General features: G+C 44.2%; 1 protein-coding gene across 5 annotated transcripts; it reads left to right on the forward strand.

The window, feature by feature from the left end:
- The first annotated feature begins 3,996 nt into the window (after positions 1-3,996).
- Positions 3,997-22,501, forward strand: LOC120383703 (CD276 antigen-like). 5 transcript variants are annotated; one of them, XM_039501894.1, is made up of 7 exons: positions 3,997-4,358; positions 14,335-14,470; positions 15,338-15,661; positions 16,457-16,771; positions 17,594-17,704; positions 19,606-19,665; positions 21,091-22,501. In XM_039501894.1, exons 2-7 carry the CDS (start codon positions 14,401-14,403, stop codon positions 21,129-21,131), a joined length of 921 nt encoding a protein of 306 aa, XP_039357828.1. In that variant the 5' UTR covers positions 3,997-4,358; positions 14,335-14,400; the 3' UTR covers positions 21,132-22,501. The 5 variants fall into 5 exon arrangements, with proteins under 5 accessions (XP_039357828.1, XP_039357824.1, XP_039357825.1 ...); XM_039501890.1 differs by having other exon boundaries at positions 4,000-4,358; positions 17,567-17,704; XM_039501891.1 differs by lacking the exon at positions 3,997-4,358 and adding an exon at positions 5,856-5,899 and having other exon boundaries at positions 17,567-17,704.

Here is a 22,501-nt window from a genome sequence, read left to right on the forward strand (position 1 = left end):
TCCTGAGGTCTCTTCCAACCCTAATATTCTAACGTATCAGAGATCCAGAGAGTTGTTAGAGAGGAGGACATAACAGGGCTTTTCCTCCTCTGATGTCTATGGTTCTGTGAGTTAAGGAGCCATATATTGGATACCCTGCTCTTTGACGTCTCTCTTCTACTGCATGGGGTTTGGTTTGTTGCTTTTCTTAACTGTCCAAATTAAGGGCTGTTTTAGGAGATGTGAAACCTGCTTGTTCTACATGATGCTGGATCACATGTAATCAGCATTTCCAAGAGAGCTCGGCATACTGGGTAGTAAGCATTTTGCACTTTCTGGCCCGTGTTTAGGTGTATAAATGGGAGCTGAACTCTGCTGAAAAATCTGCCTCTGAGAGTTAGAGTCTGGTTGGCCCTTAGGTAGGTGCACTATGTGGTGGGGAGCGGGACAAGAAGCCTCCCTTCACTATGGCTCTACACCCTCTGTACTCAGGGGAGCTCAGAGTGGGTACTGATAAGCTCCCCCAGGGAACATGGGGCTCCAGGCAGGGCACCGGAGAGCGAAGCTGGCTGCTCACACCAGGGAACATGGGGTGTGCTGGTTGCTCACAAAGGAAAGGGAACTTCAAAAAGGCCAAACAAACACTTCTGTGCCAGCTTCCTCTCCCTTTTCTAAAGTGTGTCTTTGTGTTTCTGAGAAACCCGGCACTGTACTAACAATGAATTTCTAGTGCTCCCTTTTCCTTTTGTTTTCATGACTAATCCAGCCAGTGCTGCTGTGTCTGCAGCCTCAAGTTCCTCACACGGCAGAACAGAATGGGCCCAGAGAAAGAGGGACATTGAACCTGGAGTCTTGTAGGGGCTCAGATTTGCTTGCCCCGTCTCTAGTTTTCAGATGATGAATCTGTTTATGGAGTTACTCCCCTGCCTAGAAATCTCTTAGGGGATGCGAAACTCCTTGAAATGCCAATTCTAATGGGATTGGGACAAGGCCTTTGGAAAAGTCTTTACATTTCACTGGTTGGCTTTATTTCATTGATTGGATTGCAGGATTTGATTGATGCTGGATGAGCGTGCTTTGTGTACACGCTGTGTACTCTTGCTTCCTCTTCCCCCACCCATTGCATGTCTCCATAAAGGATTGATGCTTGGCACCTAGTTTAGGAAGAGGCCCAAACTGTGGATTTGGCGAGAAAATTCTCGGCAATTGAGGCCCTTAGTACGAAGGACGGTTGTGCTTTATCCTTTCATCCCTTAGGGTTTAAAATCTGAATTACAATAATTAGCAAATCTGAATGGGTTTCAACCTAATTCTCCATTTTGGGGGTAACCAATGCATGGGGAATATCTAGGGACAAACATGGAAATAAGGCGTAAGATTGCATCAGCAGCAGGACATAGGTCATTCCAGAAGCCAAGTTCTTCCATCCGCTCTGCAGTAGGGTGAATGTTTATTTCTTTAAATCTATAGAAATGCTAGCAAAGGCACCTATCTATCTGGCCTAAGCTTTCTTCACATAACTCGGAAATATATCCTACATACAGCAGTATACTTTTAAGAGAACCACCAACCACCTCTGAGCACTGTAAATAGTAAAATCCCCCGCCTTTGTGATTGCCACCTTTAAGCACCAGCGGGGAGGGGGAAGAGGAGTCTCACAACATCCACTGAACATGATCAGATGCAAAGGAAGTGATTAAGGAAGCAAAGACTAGCACCCAGTCCCATGTTTCATTTCATGTGCTTGGGAGAAGCTCTTGCCACACAAGAGCCGAAAGGAATGGGCAGAAAGACACAACTCGAGCTGTAGAAGCACAAGGTGTTGGATGAAAATGTTTATACCAGAAGGGCTCCTACTCTAGGAGACAAAAATGGCAAACAAGCCGGGTTTAAATGAGGTGTGAAGGAAGCTCCTGGCCTTAAAACTTGACAGCAGATAGTCAAAGGGAAATGCACCCCTCTGATCTTAGGAGGGCAATCCCCTCTGTCCTGGAGCCTGAGTCTGCAAGTAGCATTTGCAGTCCTTACTCACACACATAATTCCATTGGCATCACTGGGACAGCTCTTGTGGATGTGTTCCAGGAAATGGCAACCCATTTGCTGACCCTATAGTGCTGCTTGAGTGTCCGTTCACTTTAATATAAAATGTCCAGTTGCTTTAAAATGTGCCAGCCGGGATTCATCCCCTATGCTGGTGCAGAGCATGGTTTTCATCTCTGTCAAGAAACAGGGTGAAGTCTCCCTCCACCCACAGAGCACTGCGCCATGTGGGCTTTCTCTGTGGCAAGGGACATGGGAGTAGGAGAGGCAGTGGGCCTGGGCCATGGCAGTTAGGCTTGGGAAAACCACTGTAGTGGCTACCTGGCTGCTCCATATACCTTGGATACAGGGTGAAGGAGGGAGGATTCCATCCTCTCAACTCCATGCATAGGCCCCTGGACAAAGCCTATTCATCTGGGTGTTGTGTTGGAGGACAAGAACTTGCTTTTGTGTGGCCAGAGATTGACAGAGTCGGGAGTGGAACCCAGGATTCCCACATCTCCTGTTCTAGACCAAACTCTCCAGCCTCCCTGTTCCACTCAAGGTGTGTTCATCCCCAAAGTTTCCAAGCAGCGACTCCTATATATTGGAGTCTGAGTTTGGGATTTCTTTTTCAATCCTCTGCCTTCTGCTGGTGGATACACAACCTTGTTGAGTCAGTGTCTGTGTCAGGAGCCCTCTTGAGATCTTAGTACCACATGCTAGGAATTAGCAACCGTGGGCCAGATCCTCCAACGTATTTAGGTTCCTAAATCAATGAAATCAGTGCAGGTTATACAACTAAATGCCTTTGAGGATCTGGGCCCACTTGCCTGAGAAAATGACCATACAATAAGGCACTTTGAAATGTGGCAGAATCTTTCTAAAGGAATCCACCATTATTACTTAAATCCACCACTCATTGCCACTCTTCCATCTCCAAGCCACATTGAACCAGATGAGAGTCCAGAAATGGCTTTCTGGGATTTCTTGTTCTATCGTCTCTTGCTGTACATATACGTGGCAGTGCAAACAGCAGACACGAAAGCAGAGCAACATGTGTTTTGAGTCTACACTTTGCATGAATCACTCATCCCATTCCCATTCCCTACATGCTGCCTCGGAAGGTTTCATTGGTCTGGGACGCAGCTGAGATCCACTGGGAACATTTGGTTCAAACCATATGCTGGCAGCCTAAAGCACTGCCAGAGAGACTGCTGTGCCTGAGCCTATACTGATTTGTTGTTTGTTTTTCTGGAAACTGATACATGCCCCTCTCCCTCACTGATGTCAGTAGTAGTTAATGCTTAGCTTTTCCTCCAGGGATCTCAAAGCACTTTACAAACACTGGGGATGATTCTGCTTGGGTCTCTGAGCATTTCACCTGAGTAAGGAATGCAACCTCCCAATACCTTTGTGAACCATTTTAGAGATGGGTAAACTGAGGCACACAAAGGCCACATGACAGAGTGTGAGGCAATAAGGAATAGAGCCCAGGAGTCCTTGCTCAAACCCATCAAGCCGCACTCCCTCCCTCAAGAGGACATTGCAGAATAATGCTACCTACCGTTTCCATTTAAACAATAAGAATACTTGTACAGATGGTGCTGCTCATCAGTACATCTCAAATCGTCCTGCCATGGCTGGTGAGCATCATTTTACAAACAGAGAACCTGAGACTCAGGGAAGTTCACTAGACTTCCCCAGAGTCACACAGCCAATCAGTGGCAGAGCTAGAAAGAGGTCCCAGGGAACAGGGGTCCTAGTCTGAGGTCCAGTCCGGGGTCCAGTCCACCCTACTGTTGTTCCCCCATTGCTTAAAGTTATGGCACCAGCCAAGCACCCATGTAAGAACCAGCTCTACAAATACAGATAATGTGCTTAATTACGACACTGAGTCATTTCTCCCTTTTTTCCGCAATTGTGTCCTTCCCACAACTCGAAAGCCACTGGCATAGCCTCACCTTTTCTTGACCTGAACAATGATTTCTAATTCCTCTATCTGTATCCAGCACTGAAAGATCGTACCAGTTCATATTTAGTTAGGTAAAAGTGCTGGCTATAGGAATGAAAGTGAAAGTCCCTTGGTGTTATGATGGGAAATCCAGTGCTTTCATTTCATATCCAAGCTCAAAGATAAACAACACGAAGCAGGAAAATCCCAGCTTCTACTCACCTGCCAGGCTATGAAAACAACCCCATGGGCTGAAACATCTGCAGAATAAACTGGAGTGGGAAAGTTAATAGCTTACAGCTGAAGTCCTCCTCTTGCAAGATTGCCAGCTGCTGGAAGTGACTTTACTAGGGAACGAAGCAGTCACGGATCGAAAACTTAGTTTGGATGCTTGTCAGCTTTCAGGTACTGTACTAGGTTATTCTTTTCCTAGGTCTGAACAAGTGACAGCCAGATTGTTTTTTTTTCCATTACAAAGCTTGCTGGTTTCCAGTTTAAACAGTTAGTTAGGAATTTGTATTGAAAATCTAAGTTATCAGCTAAGCAACTCACTCTTCTAGAACATATGCTGTATAAGGAAGTTCCCTGTTGCTTGTGTTCTATGCATGTTGCTTAGGATGTGCAAACAATTCTCTGCAACCTTGAGTATTTTCCCAAATGTTTTAAGATTGCTTTTACCTGGCATGAGATGAGACTAAGAATATGTATTCATTGCAAAATATTTGTACATTGTTTTGTACTTTGTGATAGCTAAATCGACATGCAAGACACTGTAGTTTTACCTCTTTGTAATTAGTTGAGGTCAAACACCCCTAACCTGAGATTTACTTCAACTAGGTACATGGAGGTAAAAATTATAGTCTGCAGTAGGTGTTTATATTGAGATTGCTAACCATGTAAAAACACACCACCTTGTTTTGTGGCAAAGAAGCAACTTGTGACATAGGTGTGCTACAAATGTTCTGCATTTGAGTGCTGTTTAGCAAAACTTTTGCATAATTCTCTCCTGTCTTCGCATCATTTATACTTGTGCAAAGTGGGTAAAAAAATGTTACCCTATCAAAACGGTCCCATTTTACAGCCACTTTACACAGGTGTGAATAACCATACAAGGGTCAAAGCATGGACAGTCAGGTCCTGAATCACTATAACACATCCAGAATTTTAATCTTCAGGTGAGTGTCCCATCACACTGATGCTATTTGCCATATCCTGTTAGTGGTGTTTTTGGAAAGGGGATGACCCCTTTCCCCAAAGTGGTTATTTTGTAGATGTTTTGCAAAGGAATGGTTTTAAATAGTTTGTCATAACTTTACAATTAAAATTCTTGCAACTCTTGATTAGGAGAAGTAGCAGGCACTGAGCATTACATTACAGCATGGATTTATACTGCTAGTGTACCTACTGCTATATTCTAAGGAGATCTGTTGTGACTGCAGCAGGGCTGGAAGCAAACCAGTAACAATCTAGTTTGCAGGGATGTATTGACTTGAAATTAACTTTCCACACAGCCACATCTCTTTTCATTTAAAATCGCTTTAAAGGCTGCAAGCAGTAAACAACTCTTGAGTAATAGCCAGTGGTTTGAGCAAATGTGCTTTAAAATATTCAGTTTATTTTGCATTCTTTCCCACGGAGTCTAATACAGCTTCCCCACAGAATCCCGTCACCCCAGTAAATTGCTGATTTCGCTGTTTTGTTTGTCTCAGAGCCATGTTGTGTGTCGTTCTTTCTTGTCATCTTGCAGGTTTTCTTTTAGGGCAGTAGCGCTTATTTTGTAGAGTGATTGACAGGGAAAAGTGTTTTCCCCAGTTGAGTTAATGGGTCCCAATTAATTTCAGCTGTAACTCAGCAGGAAGGACCCTTCAAGTGAATATAAACCCAGCTAGGACTGCCAGAACGAAGCTGCAGACTCGGTGTGACAATCCAAGGAAGACTTTTCTGGGGCAGGCTATTTTTTGTTGGCTCGATTTCCTTGTTGTTTTCAATAGCTCACATTTTGTTCTATTTGTTGTACAGTGTTTATGGATTGAATCTCACAGCTAGCAGGTACTTAGACTGGAGTGTGAGGAATTCAACAATCCCTGAATTCTTCAGCAAGTCTGATTCTGCCACTACCAAAGGGGATCTGAAATTTGGAGCAAGTTACCTTTTAAAAGGCTGATAGCAGCCTCCTTATTTAACTGGTGATCTGCTGGGATCTCTGTCAACCCCCTGGAAAGCAGAGATCTCCAGATCCACATCACCTATCCATTTGTTGTAGCAGACACCAAAAAGGTCATGGGATGAACACCTGGTGTGCAAGTGCAGTGGGGGTTGTGAAATGCAGGTGCATTTATATATTGTAGGGGAGATATGGAGCCTGTTAATTGTCTATCACCCTCCTAAACACCATCTCTCCTTTGTCATAAGGACATAAGAACGGTTATACTGGGTCAGAGCAATGGTCCATCTAGCCCAGTATCCTGTCTTCCCACAGTGACCAATGTCAGGTGCTTCAGAGGTTATGAACAGAATAGATAATCATCAAGTGATCCATCCCCTGTCACCATTCCCAGCTTCCAGCAAACAGAGGCTAGGGACACCATCCCTGCCTATTAGCCATTGATGGACCTATCTTCCATGAACTTATCTAGTTCTTTTTTGAACCCTGTTAGTGCCTTGGCCTTTACAACATCCTCTGGCAAGGAGTTCCACAGGTTGACTATGCTCTTTCTTTTGTTTGTTTTAAACCTGCTGCCTACTAATTTCATTTGGTGACCCTTAGTCCTTGTGTTATGAGAAGGAGTAAATAACACTTCCTCATTTACTTTCTCCATACCTGTCATGATTTTATAGACCTCTATCATATTCCCCCTTAGCCGTCTCTTTTCCAAGCTGAAAAGTCCCAGTCTTATTAATCTCTCTCCATATGGAAGCTGTTCCATACCCCTAATCATTTTTGTTGCCCTTTTCTGTACCTTTTCCGATTCCAATATATCTTTGAGATGGGGTGACCACAATCTGCACGCAGTATTCAAGATTTGGGCGTACCGTGGATTTATATAGAGGTAATATGATATTTTCTGTCATATTATCCATCCCTTTATTAATGATTCCCAGCATTCTGTTGTCTTTTTAGCCTGCCGCTGCACATTGAGTGGACATCTTGTCCTCCATGCCCCTTTGTACAGATGGACACAAATTAGTCACTGATGTAACTCTCCTGACATCAAAGGGTTGCACAAGGAATGAATTTATCCCTCTGCTTGTCACTCACCGTACTAAGAACTGGTTCCCCGGCCTTGTTCGTGCAAGCCTCCATGATTTAAGGTGGGAGGAAGTGGGGTTTAGTCATCAGAGTAGCAGTGTAAGATTGGGACTCCTTAGCTGAAATCTTGGCTCCATGGATGCCAATGGGAATTTTGCTATTAATTTCAATAGGAACCATTATTTCACCTCTGCTTTGTATTCTTCCCTTTGCCATAGAATCACCTTGTGATCCTGAGCAAGGCCCTTTTTGCCTCAGTTTATCTGTCTGTAGAATAGGGTATTTCAAACCCTACTTCACAACTGGGCTGTGAGAATTATCTGTATAATATTTGGGAAGCACTTTCGAATCATGAGTTTTATTTTTACCAAGCCAAACCCTGCAGTCCTAAGTGTTCACTCAGGAAAAATCCCCCTGACTTCACTGGGTGCTTTGCCAGAGTAAGAGTTGCAGGATGTGACCCTTTATTAACATTGTATCAACATTGTATCTTCCCAGTATGAAAAGACTGAACTCTGGACCACTAGGTTAATCTGTTTATTTCCGTCTTAATAAACATAGGGCTTGTGTATAGCAAATGAAATGCAAGAAATAAAGTCAAACCAGGGGAAAACGAGAGACATGAAAAGGTTGCAGCTGATGAACAAAATTCTTGGACTCATAATCCTTTGCTATCTGAGCTCCGAGCTATCTAGTTAGGGCCAGAGAGTCTGATTCGTTATCTCCCAAACTCCTTTCCTTCTTTGGTTAATTCCCCGCTTTCCCGCCCCTCATTTCTGATATTTGCTCTTGTGCTTCTGCAAAAGGCAGTTCACAGGGGGCCAAACCCATCACATTAATTTCAGAGGAGCTACCCCAGGGTAGCCTCAGCAGAAGGGAGGCTTATCAGAAAAACCCTCCCAAGTTTTCCAGCCCAAGTCTGGAGACACAAGAAATGTGTGTGTGGCTGAGCGAGGGACATCATACAAAATATGAGATATCTCACTTATCTGTCCCATTACACTGCAAGGTTTTAGTCAACTTAAAAAAAACAGGATACGCTTTGGCTAAGCAAATCATGCTGTGGCAAAGTACAAGGATTCATGGGATTTAGGAATTCAGTTCATGCAGGAGGAACTCTTACTTATAGACTTTGTCAGAAGGGACCATCATGATCTAGTCTGACCTGCACATCGCAGCCCACAGAATCTTTCCCTCCACCCCCAACTCCTGTAATAGACCCTTAACCTCTGGCTGAGTTACTGAAGTCCTCAAATCATGGTTTAAAGACTTTAAGTTACAGAGAATCCACCATTTACACTAGTTTAAACCTGCAAGTGACCCGTGCCCCATGCCGCAGAGGATAGTGAACCACCACCCCCAGTGTTTCTGCCAATCTGACCTGGGGAAAAATTCCTTCGTGACCCCAAATATGGAGATCAGTTAGATCCTGAGCATGTCAGGCAGATACCTGGGAAAGAATTCTCTGTAGCAACTCAGAGCCCTCCCCATCCCTCATCATACCATCCCCTCCATTAACTTCTCAAGCTCAGTCTTGAAGCCAGTTGGGTTTTTTGCCACCCACTGCTCCCCTTGGGAGGCTGCTCCAGAACTTCACTCCTCTGATGGTTAGAAACCTTCATCTAATTTCAAGGCTAAACTTGTTGATGGGCAGTTTATATCTATTTGTTTTTGTGTCCTCATTGACACTTAACTTAAATAACTCCTCTCCCTCCCTGGTATTTATCCCTCTGATGTATTTACAGAGCACAGTCATCTCTCCCCTCAGCCTTCTTTTGGTTAGGCTAAACAAGCCAAGCTCTTTGAGTCTCCTCTCATAAGGTAGGTTCTCCATTTCTCAGATCATCCTAGTAGCTCTTCTCTGAACCTGTTCCAGTCTGAATTCATCTTTCTTAAACATGGGAGCCCAGAATTGCACACAGTATTCCAGATGAGTTCTCAAAGGTGCTTTGTATAACAGTAGTAACACTTCCCTGTTTCTATTGGAAAAACCTCTCTTGATGTGCCAAGGTCAGTAATAAAAATGTTAAATAAGATTGGTACTAAGACCGATCCCTGAGGAACTCCACTAGTAACCTCCCTCCAGCCTGACAGTTCCCCTTTCAGTATGACCCACTGTAGTCTCTCCTTTTATCAGTCCCTTATCCACCTTTCAGTTCTCATATCAATCCCCATCTTCTCCAATTTTACTAATAATTTTGCATGTGGAACTGTATCAAATGCCTTCCTAAAATCCAGGTAGATTAGATCTACTGCATTTCCTTTGTCTAAAAAATCAGTTACATTCTCAGAGATGGAGATCAGGTTGGTGTGGCACGGTCTACCTTTTGTAAAACCATGTTGCATTTTATCCCAATTGGTGTTTACCTCTATGTCCTTAACTACTTTCTCTTTCAAAATTTGTTCCAAGACCTGGCATACAACTGAGGCCAAACTAATAGGCCTGTAGTTTCCTGGATCACCTTTTTCCCCTTTCCCTACACTGCAAGCCTGAACCATGTGGCTAACTGTGTCAGGCAGTAACCATAGTGGAATCACCAACCAGGGGCTTTTTACAGTGTAGGTGGGGCCTTACATGTGTCTTTATTCAAGTTACAAAACTTTGCATTCAACACTAACCACACTTAATATCAGTGCTCCTTAATGATATGCATCTATCTCTGTATTAACATCTTTCAGCCCTAGACAGGTAGGAGCTGTTCTCCAGGCCCCTGCATGGCAGTCTTTAATTCTCTACCATACCTTAAAAGGTCCCATGTTAGTGACTCTGGCTTATCTTTTTTTTTTAATCCATTTTTATTGACAAATGGACATGAAAAGTCCAGAGCATCTTGTTAATATCCTGCTGACTTTTGCTGGAATAGCTTCACCTCTGGTGCCTCCTGAGATATGATTAAACATCTAGGATCAGTTCCTCATCGGGTGTAAATTGGCATTGTGCCATTGAAGTCAGAGCTACACTGATTTACATGTGACACTACTGAGTTCAGCGTTGGCTTGTAGTCCTAAATTCATCCAGGCATAAGCAGGTGCAGCGCCCCCTGTAGTCAATGTAAGTTGCACCCATGTACACTAGGGACAAATTCCGCCCAAGGATTTAGTAGCCAAACCTCCTTGTGACCTTGGTGAAGAATTCAAAGGTGATTTATGGCTCCATCTATCTCTCAGCTCCACACCCTCAACTGCCATTGGTGTCACTGTCAGCTGGCAGGGCTCAGCCCTGATTTCACAGAATCAGGCCAGTTGAGTAGGGACGTGCAAACTGCTTCTTAGACCGTGAAAAACAGCCTGAAGCTCAGCCTTGTTCCCAAACCTCTGCCAGTGGTCAGAGGTGCCTGGAGTCTGGAGTGCAGCTGAGATCTGTGGGGCCTGGGCTGGCAAATGATAAACTTTTCAGTTTCCCTTGGAGAGCAAAATGCCATGAAATAAATTATGGGGCCCTAATCTTCCCTTCACCTTCATCAGTTAGACACGGGTGTTACATCCATTGACTTCACAGAGTTCCTCCAAGCTTGCACTGGGGTAAAGGTGGGGAAATCAGACCCTAACTATGAACAGCCTAGTCCTGAGCAGCCTCAACTCTCATTGACATCAATGGGAGTTAAAGACCCTGAGGAAGGTGCTCAGCCCAGGACAGGTTGTAAGAGTGGCTAAGTTCTGCACCTGGGAACAGACCCAACCTGAAGAACACTGGCACAGCTGATAAGGCAAAGTTAAATGTCACACTTCACTGATACTGATGGAGCAGAAAGTTCAGTCTAGTGAAATGATTTCCCCTAACAGCTACTGGCAATTCTAGCTGAATGCTCTGATTTATGTCACGGTCTAATCATTTTATTTGTAGGTATCTGGTATTGTACAATATGTTAACTTAAGGGCTGGATGGAAAATGAGGTCACGTCAAGGCATAGGACGGTGCAAAAACTGGGGGCCGAGTGTGTCATGTCACTCCCCGATTGTGCCGTTCTAGTGATGGCCCCTTCAGGTTTGCTGCATGACTTATTAATTCAGATTCCTGGTTCCCTCCTCACCATTTTTATCGAGGTATCTATTTTAAGGACAAGTAGATCTTGGCATTAATGAAAAGTTTAGTTAAGCGCATGCCTGATTCTACTGGTCTGAATAAAACACCCCACGTGAAAACCTTGTAGAGCTGTCCAAATATTTCATACACATTTTGTGAAATCCACACAGAATATACAGAACAGGCCACAACATCTGTACAGGGTGGTATACGGCTCACAAATCAATGTCAGAGCTGTGAGAAATTGGTAAATGTTGGTCTGTGAAAATCCATGTACAAATTTCTCATCAGTTCATTGTTGCAGGATCCCCTTTGTCTCTGGTTTCAGCCAGAATGAAGGTACATTGGCACTGTTGTGTGTAGGCAAAAAAGCTGGTGCTGCAGATCAGCGTTGAGATACTTTGGCAGAGCTGTGGGCCTAGGAATGGAACAGCTGTGCTGCAGGTCAGGGCTGAGGAGCACTGGCAAAGCTGTGTGCAGATTTAGTAGCAGAATAAGTAAATGTTTCAGGATGGGATTGAGGTGTGTTAATGGAGCCTGTGGGAGAAGTTTGCCCAGCATCAGCTTCCTACGCTAAGTTTGGCTCAGTCTTAAGGGAACCCTTTCCTGGGCACTACATTCAAATCCATGATTTTCATCAACGTGACAGGGAGGACATTGAAAGTGTTTCCAGAGATAAGAATCTATACTGAAGAGTTTGAGCCATGCAGGAAAGAACGAGCAATGTACAGACCTGTGCAGAATTAAAAATAAGAGCAAGAAGTAGCCAAAGGTAAGAAAGAGGCAGATCCAAGGTACAAATTCTCCAGTACAGTGCTGGAGAGTAGCAAACACAGCCTGAAATGAGGGTAGTTGTACTGTTACAGACTGAAAACCAAGATAAAGATTACACAAGAGCCCAAGATAAACAACAAGAAGTACGTACATAGGTCATGAAGGAGACAACTAATCTCAACTAAGGCCCAGTATCCTGCAAAACACTTAAGCAACCTCACTTATGGGAGTATCCTATTGAAGTCAATGGGTGAAGTTACAAGTCCTGGGTTTAAGGGTTCGCAGGAACAGGTCCTAGGATCACCCACCTTTGCTCCTCTCTCCTACCTCTAGGCTGGGTTCTCTAGTTAATTATTAGTTGTTGTTTTTGCTGTAAGCTTCCCTGTTCGGGGGGTTTCTATCAGAGCCGTGATAATTTCCTTGCGACAAAACTTGACATAGAGAGTCTGCGATTTTTTTCATTTTTGTAAGTCTGGCACATGTAAACTGAAATGGACCACCATTTCCAGACACCTTTGAATGCCTCTAAAATGATGGCTTTTTTCAGGCCAAACTAAGAGGCCTCTCTAGTCATGTAGGCTAATCATTCCGGCAAACCTGTGAGTAACAAAAAGACAGATGGGTAGTCTAGAATTGAAAAAAAAATATGGACTGTACCCATAAGATTTCACACACAAAGAATTGTTAATTTCCATTGGATTTAATGGCACTGTTCATTGGGGTTTGACATCAGCCAACTTGATTTTTTAAAATTTGACTCAATTTGACTAGCTTCTGCTAGCCCACCTTTGAAATAGTATGTCCAGAAATGTTTGCTTAAATTCCTTTAACAACGTTATAAGGACATTTCTGTTCCCTGGTTGATGCTTGTAAGGATCTTTATGAGTAATTCCCTTAACTGAGCTCAGTGACGTTAAGCATCTGCCTAATTTTTTACAAGATCATGGCCAATAGACTGTTTAGGGGAAACAGTGAAATCGACTATATACAAATAAATATACTGAAAACATAGAGAAAAATATTTTTTTTAACTTTGTTCAGTGATAATAACCTTGTAAGAATAGTGGGTCCAAATTTTTCAGAGAAAAATAAGATTGTTTTCAAGTTAACAGCAGCCCTCTAAATAATGACATTTATTTATGTACAGCATCCTCCATAAACTTAAGCGCTGTGAAACACAGAGAGGAACGTCCTTAGGAGGCACTAGTAGCCTGAGACAGGAGGATAGGGCACCTTTAACTTGCAAAGATTAGAAGTGCAAAACAACATACATTTTGTGCATTGTCACTTGTTAACTGAACACAGCGCGCCCTCCGGTGGTTTAAGAAGAAAAGTACAGGAATTTCATTATTTAGCATCACCAAATTCAGATGAAGAATAAATGTGACTTATGTTTCTTATTTTCTGAGAGCTCAGTGGGGCTCAGGATAGTGATGGAGAATCCAGAAGCTTAGCACCTGAGTCACTGGTTCAAATCTCAGCCATGGTAGCAGTGCAGGGAAGTTATTAGAGTCTGAAAACTGCTCAGCGGTGGTTTAGTAACGATTCTCAGGCCAAATTCCTGCAGGACAGATGTCCACATGGCAGACACCTGCACCATGACTGCACTGCACCCTTGCCACCACTTCAGCACAGACACCAAGGTTGCCTGGGCCATAGAGACAATTACCCGCTTGTCCTTAGAAGTCATTAATCCACAGCAGATTTGAAGCCACATTCCTCTTGGTTTTAGCACGATAGGGTTTGTAGCAATCCCTACATTTAGGATGCCTAACACTTTCTAGTATAAATTATTCTTGTGGCTGTTTTTTTGAGAAGCTCCCCCACCTCCCTTGTTTGTAGTAGGCCTTTGATATATGAGAAGGGGGAAACCCCTCAGACTGGAGAAGGGCCTTCCCTCCCCCGCTCCAGGAAATTCCATTCAGGTTTTGCTGAGACGTACACTTTGAAAATCACCATTTCCATGCTCTTGCTTGCATTCCTTTGTGCCCAAGACATGAGGCCAGGGTGGGCTGTGGGAGTGGTCACCAGGGTCAGGGACAGTCTAAGCCAGGGTCACACGGCATCAGAATCAGCAACAGAACCCAAGTGCCCCCACTGCCAACCCCCGTCCGTGACTAGATTGAGCTGCCTCCCTGTGCTGCCCAGTCATCATCCAAAGGCATTTGCTGTGTTGTACAATGGGTTCTTCTTTTGGCAAAAGACCTGTGGTGATGGGTTGTTTTGTTGCTGGTGAAAAGGAGATAAAACAGGATGAGAAGGGGATGGGAATTCTAAAGGCTGTAAATTAAGTTATACCCAGGAAATTGATGTCACCTCTTCTGCTCTGATAGAATAATACCAAAACGCTGGACGTTTGCAGCATCTTTCACCTCAGGAGCTCAGACATCTGAGACCTGATGGGCTCCCTCCAGAAAACAGCTGTCTGTCTCCTGTTCCTGTCCGTTTCCTCAAGTGCCTCTGACAGCAGTAAGTTACCTCATTTTACTGTGTTTGTCTCTCACCACACAATATGTTTTTTTATGCTCCAAGGTGAAAGCTGAACTGTTAACAATTAAAACCAGCAACCCAATGAGCTGGGGCGAGGGCAAGGAGGAAACCAAGTTAGGCTACTTGGAAAGAACTGAACCTAGAGCCTTCCGTGGAGAGGGACTAGCAGCTTGGCAAGAAGAGACATTACAGTACTGATAGCCTAAAGGGATACTGCAAACCACAGCATCACCTCTTCCCTCTAGCTCCACTCCCACCACATCCAGCGTGGTTTGGAATCAGCCTGCAGATCGGTTTTAGAGCAATCGTTATATCCCATATGTCTCCTATGAGCTCTGCAGAGTGACACACAGCTCAGACAGGCTGGTCATTGCTCCCACTGGCTCAGCCAATAAGGAAGTTCCACTTTGGCTCTCCAGGTAGCACCCCTGTCTACAGAGCCCCAAGATCCCAGACTAAGGCTGAGACTAAGATGTGCTAATATGGTAACAGTGCTACTCCCTCCACTGGAAATGCTCTTTGGGTAAAGTAGACGTAACTGCTGGCCATCAGTTGTCTGTCATCTTAGGGCACATTCATCCCAGGTATAATTCCACAGACATCAGTGGAATTACATTAGAGATTAGTTTAGCCCAAATTAAAATTCCGTGCTCAGTTACACATATTTGCTTATGTTGGGTTGCTCAGGTGTAACTTGAGACAGAATATGACCAAATGATCTCTAACGGATACAAGTTTTCTCCACTTAAACCTTTTCTATATTTTAGCAATCAAACACTTGTTTTTCACTTAATGATTTCTGCTTGAGTAGTAATTTGTGTTCCTTTTCCCCCCTGCCTCCCTCAGAACTTGCACCCTTCAACTGCAGTGTTGTCAAGACAGAATATAACAAAACGGGAGTAATTTCATGTTTTGGCAAAAGTAAGATTACAAACATGGTAGTTAAGCACTGTGACAACTGTAATAAACAGAACTCGTGCTTAGAAACTGTTATTAACACGTGGATAAAAAATGATTCCATTGAAAAGGGAAGAATTCGGTTGGTGCTACAGCACAACGTTTCTGAAGTGCACATACAGGAAGTTAAAGCAACTGATCAAGGAGGTTATCAATGGCATATTTATTCTGACGATGGGGAAGACACAGGATGTGCAACCCTTGAGATTGCAGGTAAACTCACGGCACACAGGGGATCATATCCCCCCTGTCTTCCCTCTCCCTTGAGCCCTTAGGAAACCGGGGACCATATTGTGAATCTCTGAGTTCCAAGTCTGCTCCTGGGTCATTGCGGCTACATGCTGCTTTTTGCTCTGGGCAAAGCCACTATTTAGCCCATGTACAGCAGCACAGGAATAGATAAATGCTGCCAGAGAGGGCTGTGATGCATTGGTAGAGCTGTGGAGGAAGCCTGACCTGGGATCTGTAATGAGACTTTCTGAGAAATCAATCAGGTATAAAGGGACACCCAAACCACCCTGGCAGAAACCATTTTTGTTTATAAATTCCCTGCCATCTCCAGAATCTTTAGTGACTCCTCAATCCACTTTTCTTTTATTGTCACTTTCTCTTTCCCACAGCGGTACTCATAACGTATGGTACAAGGTGCAGTTATAACCCACCCTTGCACCAGATCCTTTAGCTCCGTCCCCACAGAAATCCAGCCAGGTCTGTTGTTACACAGTTCTAGGGCCAATTCATCCTCGACTGAACTTCAGGGGAGTTACTCACACACACCAAGGCTGAATTTGACCCATAGGTTAGCTGTTAATTAGGACCCCTAGTCACCCGTTGAGGAAATCACTCAGGAAAGCAACATTCAGATGATTCTAAATGCTTGCAAATGGCATAAATCATTCAGTTGTTGTGGACCCAATCCTTCATCCAATGATTTCAGTGGTGCAGAATCAGGCCCTCAAAAAGCAATGGCTATTGCACAAGCCAGAATCAACACTGTGTTTCTTTCAGCTCCTGAAATTGAGCCTAGCCTCACCTGGAATGGAAGAAAGCTCGCCTGCCTGTCACCTACAGGGCATCCACAAAGGCAGGTCCATTGGATTGATGGCCACGAGAATAACCTGACGGGCAATGCAACCCTGGTATCTGAGGAAGCAGAAGGTGGCTTAACCAGCCTTACCAGCACTCTCCATGAGACACCCACCTTAACTGCCTCCAAGTATTGCTGCGCTGTGCTGTATGATGTGCACACCAAGAGAAACAAAACCAAGTGCCTCAGTGCTGACAAAGCAGTCACCGATTACCTTCATTTTACTTCAACCCCAGGTATAAGATATAGCAGAAATACTTCGAGTTTTAGACACAAATCAATCGTCTCCTGATGATGAAACTTTAGCAGGTGTCATGTGCAGAATTCTTGTTCCCTGGCTAGAAGGGGGTGACTGGCAGTTCTCAGAGTACTAGTTCTAATGCCATTATTATTGAGCACCACCGACATATTGTTCCAGGAATAGCTGTATGCAGGTAAAGCAGAGATTTTTGAATAATATCTCACATGTTTCTGCTTCATATGCTAGATTAGTCTAGATTTTTTTATAGTACAAAGCAGTGTGGGCAGTGCATTTTGAACAAGAAAGGGCTTAAGCATCTGACACTATCAGAGGGTTCACGTCTGTGAATCCCACATAGAGATTGGTACCAAAGTATTTCCCATCGGGTAGCTTAGGCAGCTCCTCGCTCAGTGTGCTGGCTTTTGCAGATCCCTTTCTTAGGCTCCTAACTGTCCCCAAGCATTGCACACAGAGTTGGGTGCCTAACTCAGGGCTGTGGATTGCACTGGGTAACAAGTTGCCTAAGTCTCTTTCTGGACCTAGCCTGTAGCTGCTTATGTTTTATTGGAGTCAACTGAGGCTCCAACTAAATCATTTAGGCACTTTTGAAAATTCTCCTCCAAGTATGCTGAAAACAAGATCACAAAAGTTACCATCAACATCTGCCAAATGTACCATAGGACCCACAAGTCCTCCTGCTGTGAATTACTGCTTTAAACAAGCTACAGCTTTGGTTGTCACCATAATGTTTTTTGAGTCCTTATTAACACACTTGTTTTTTTTTTTCCAGATCAGGAAATTCCGAAGACCACGAAAGATCAGGAAATTCCGAAGACCATGAAAGAGCATGTTGCCACCATTCTAGTGCTCATTGTTCTGGTTCTCTGCTGTTTTGCAGCTGTTCTATACTACAGGCACCGCCAGCGAGGTACAGTCTGACACACATTAAGGGCGAAGCCTGTTCTGTCTGCATCTGCTGAGTTTCAAAAAGTCACTTGCTAGGAGCTAGTATCACAAACTCAGCTAATCCACACTTAATGGAGGTAGCCTGGAACAAACATGTGGGGAGTGTCCATGCCAGCCTTTGCAAATGTGTTAGCTATCACACGTTGACTGGTAACAAAATAGTTTGAGATTAAAATGTCCAGTGCAGACCAATCCCATGAGTTTAGAAGAGGGAGGAATGCTGCTGCTTAAGGATATGTCTACACTGCAAAAGAAAAGCTCTTTGTCCAGGTTAAAATAGCAGTGAAAACATGTCAACTTGGATTAGCAGCTCAAATTGAACCCCATGTTCTCCTGGGTTATGTCTACATGGCAGCTGAATGTGAACCTTCCAGCCTGGGCAGACAGACTCACACTAGCTGGGCTCAATCGATCATGGTGAAAATAGCCATGTGGAGGTTGTAGCTCCAGCAAGAATTGGGCTGGCCACCTGAGCTCGCACCCAGGGGTCAGGTGGGCTCGAGATCCTGAGCCACAATGTCCACACTGCTATTACTAGCACAAGTCTGCCTACACAGGCTGGGAGGCCTGCGCCCAGCTGCAGTGTAGACATATCCCTTTAGGCCTGCACTTTAGCTACTATCCCAAATTAAAGGCAGAGTTGCTGCATCTTCACTGCTATTTTAACCTGAGTTAAGAACATAGCTCTTTTTGCAGTGTAGACACATCCTTACTCTCCTCTTGAGCTTACTGGCTTGATTTAGAATCACGGAATATTAGGGTTGGAAGGGACCTCAGGAGGTCATCTAGTCCAACCCCCTGCTCAAAGCAGGACCAATCCTCCGACAGATTTTTACCCCAGTTCCCTAAATGGGCCCCTTGAGGAGGGAACACGCAACCTTGTGTTTAGCAGGCCAATGTTCAAACCACTGAGCTATCCTTCCCCTCCAAGCCAGTATTTGTGTGCACTTGAACCCCTCCATGCTACAAACTAGGTATAGTCCATTCCAGCCTATATGTCCTCATGACTGAAACCTAACACTTCATGCTACACCCAAGAACGTAATGGGAAGTTTGCATGATCCTTGGTGGAGACTGATTCCATACAAATGAACAAATGCAAACCTGTAACACCCAACGGACCTTACCTTGCACCCCCTAAAGAGAATGAGAAATTGTAATAGAGACAGCAGGAGAGTAGAGTGTCTCTGCTCGTTCTCCTGGCAATCAAGGGTGTCTTTTTCCTGCACTAAAGTACTCTGTGCTTTTCAGTCATATCCATAGAATGTGTCCTACCCTGCAAAATAATGATGTTGGAGAGGTGTAACTCCCAGCTTCAACGGTCCAATTCTGCCCCCACTAAAGTCCAGCCCCTTCATTAACAGAGAAATATTATTTAAAAGCGTCCCAAGGAGATGTTTTTGAGTTCCACTGAAAGTCATTGGGACCAGGGAACCTAAGTAACATAGGCATATTTGAAAATGTTTCCCTTTGCAATTAGTCTCAAGCCAGGCAAAGGGTTAATCTCTTGCTAAATTTCAGATGGCATTTAAAGTAAAGCATTGGGTAGCAGTGCCAAATCCAGCCCAAAGAACTTCAAACACACACAAGACAGCACTGCCCCTGGTATACAAGTGACCAGGGAAGCATGCAGAGGGCTGCACCGAAACATGTGACTGGCCCCAGTCAGAATCAAAACATAATCCTCTCCTGTGTATGTGCTCCCAATGGGATGTTGCCTCTCATTCATTGTCTTGGTCAACACGGTGAAGGCAGCACTGCTAAAATCTGTTTTCAATGACGCAGTATAGTTCCTGAAATTAAATAATCTAATGGTTTCGTACATTTTCTAATGCCAATCCCTTTCCCCCTTCATTTTCCTAGCAACAGCCAGAGGGAATTTTGCAGACCTAATAAAGACTCTCCTTCCAATTTTGAGACAAAGTAAGCCTTTCCATTGTTCATATTTTGTCTAATCATGGGTCACGTTCATCCAGTGTGTAATTCAGCTGAAATTAGTAGCATTGTGCCAGAGTTGAATTTAGCCCAATATCTATGTGATTTTATTGCTTTGTTACATTTTAGTGCCCTTCACAATGAAAAGCTGATAAGAACCCAATGTCGTGCATTGCATGGACTGGCTATATGTGCTTCTCCCCTGCAGCTCTGCCAAAACACACCTCAGTTCTGACCTGCAGCAATCCAAGCGAATATGTTCCAGGAGCACACACAGCTGTGAAAAGTACCTAACTCCTGATCTAAAGCACCCACTGCCAGTCCTGGGACACCATACAGCTCAGCTGATGGACCCCATACCTCCTATTTCACTGCTGCCACCCTCCCCCAACCACTCCTTAAAACCACCACACAGCTCTACCCACGCATATTAAACCTACCAAAACTCAGCCTCTGCCCCTCTATACTCATCTGCAATGTCCTGTTCACTTCCAGTGCTGGCAACCCACCCCGCTCTCCCATTGCAACTCATCACTGGAAGTTTGAACCGACAGGCTACAGGCAGAGGCCAGGTCTGCCCCGTAAAGTTTGGCCAGCATAGCTGTCGTTTGGGGTGTGAGAAAAAATAATCATACCTATGCCGACAAAACAACTGTGTAGCTGCAGCTTATTCTGGCAAAGGGGCACTTTTGCCTGGATGATTTATGTTGTTCAGAGAGATGGTTTAATTATTCAGACTGGAATAAGATGTACATTTTTAACAGTGAAAGTAACTAACCATTGGAACAAGCACTATGTGGATTCTCCATCAATAGCCATTTTCAAATCACTGTTGGATTTTTTTTTAAAAGATATGCTCTAGTTCAAAAGGCATTATTTTGGGCAAGTTTAATGGCCTGTGTCACATAGGAGGTCAGACTAGATGCTCACAATGGTCCCTTCTGGCCCTGGAATGTAGAAATCTATGAACTATAATGGCAGAGAATTCCTCTTGTCGGAACACACTGCGTCTCCCTCAGGGGCTTTGCCAGTGCAGTTATATGGTATTGGCAAAGCCTTTGTAGCATACACCAGCCCCTATGGAACCTCGGCCCTGGAGACTGTTCCACTAGGTCAGAGCTGAGGTACCTTGGCAGGGCCATGCAGGGGAAGCTGGCACACCACAGTCTGTGCTTTGCCTGTACTGTATCCAACCAGATACACACGGGCCTGGTTCTGATCTAATTGACACCCATTTTACACTGGTGTAATGTCACTGACTGTCAGGGATCCTTATTTACACTGGTGTGAGATAGAGCAGGAGCAAGCTCGCCGTCACCCAGCTGCCACTAACCTGGCTTCAGACATTTCTTTTGTAAAGAGGGAATTGAATCAATGATGTTCTCACAAGAGTTTCCCCCCTGATTTTTACAGATGAAAAAGTAGAAGAAAATGCACCTAACCAAGAAGTGTGATGGGTGAAAAGAAGATGGCTCCTGAATGAAAACGATGATCCAGCCTGCACCAATGCAACTGAATTTAAGCAAAGCAGTAGATACAGAAACTCAGACATTCAGTCCATACACGCTAAGCAATCAAACAATGTGAAGCAACTAGCATTTTAATGACTTTTTTTGTCAGACATCCCCCGTTTTGCAGACTGGGGGCTGCATTCTCCTCTCAGTTTCACTGGTGTAACTCAGTGGAAAATGAGGCCTGATAATTTGAGCAAAATTCTTTCCCTCCCTGAAACACTGATGCTTTAAGGCCTTATTTTCCCCACTTTTGATGGAATCAAAACTTTATTTCCTACCTTAATAGCCAGCCCTTTAGGATAGGCTAATACGGCAGCTACACGTATAGAGCATTTTATCCCCTGCATTATGTAGCATTATTAACCTGCAGCCATCAGGACAGAAGTGCAGTGCACAATCACGAAGACATTGTGGTGCAAGTGCCGATCTAATTCACCAACCAAATGCTGTGTTGTGAGGGGACTGCGGAATTGGGAAACATCCCCTGACTCTGCACCAACTTCAATTACTTGCAAGAGTCATCTGCTGAATGGACACACTGAAGAGAAAATGAATGTGAATGTGGCCCCAGCTTCACAATTAGATTGCAGAAGTTAATTGCACTGATTTTCTTCCGACATATGATAAAAAATATAGAAAGAATGTGGGGAATCTTGTTTTGTGGGCTGACAGTTACCTGGATTATTTCACCCTAAAGAATGAAAGTGTGCTGTGTGTCAAGGCTTTTAATCAGGTAATTAAAATATCAATTTAGGACACTAACTTTAGGCATCCATTGAAAAAACATCTTGGCCATGGATTTTATCCAAACGTCTTGCTATGTTGAAAGACACAGAGATACCAGCCTTCCTCCCTCTGGCTGAAAAGCTGTGGGAGATTCCCACAGGGCCAGATTTTAGTATTTTTTTCCAAACGCTCTCTGGGGAAAGGCCAGGACCTTTGAAACCCTTCTTTAAATAAACTTAATTGAAAATTGTACTAGTGGTTGCTGGGAATTGTAGTACCCACCAGGCTTAAACAAGCAGACATACAGCTGCCTAGGATGTCAGGGAACCTTGTCCTAGATAACTAGTGCATGTTTGGGAGATGCAGGTTTGTCTTCCTATGAAATGTTCACTATTAGTTGGTATTAGAGTTAAACATTAGCCTTCCCTTGATGGGCCACTGGGCTGAGCTTATATTCCTGTCAGGGCCGCCCAGAGGATTCTGGGGACCCTGGGTCTTCGGCGGTGGGGGGCCCCCGCTTCGGCAGTAAGTCGGCGGCGGGGGGTCCTTCAGTTCCTGGACCCGCCACCAAAGTGCCCCAAAGA

The sequence above is a fragment of the Mauremys reevesii genome, linkage group 15 (assembly GCF_016161935.1).
Source record: "Mauremys reevesii isolate NIE-2019 linkage group 15, ASM1616193v1, whole genome shotgun sequence".
NCBI lineage: Eukaryota > Metazoa > Chordata > Testudines > Geoemydidae > Mauremys > Mauremys reevesii.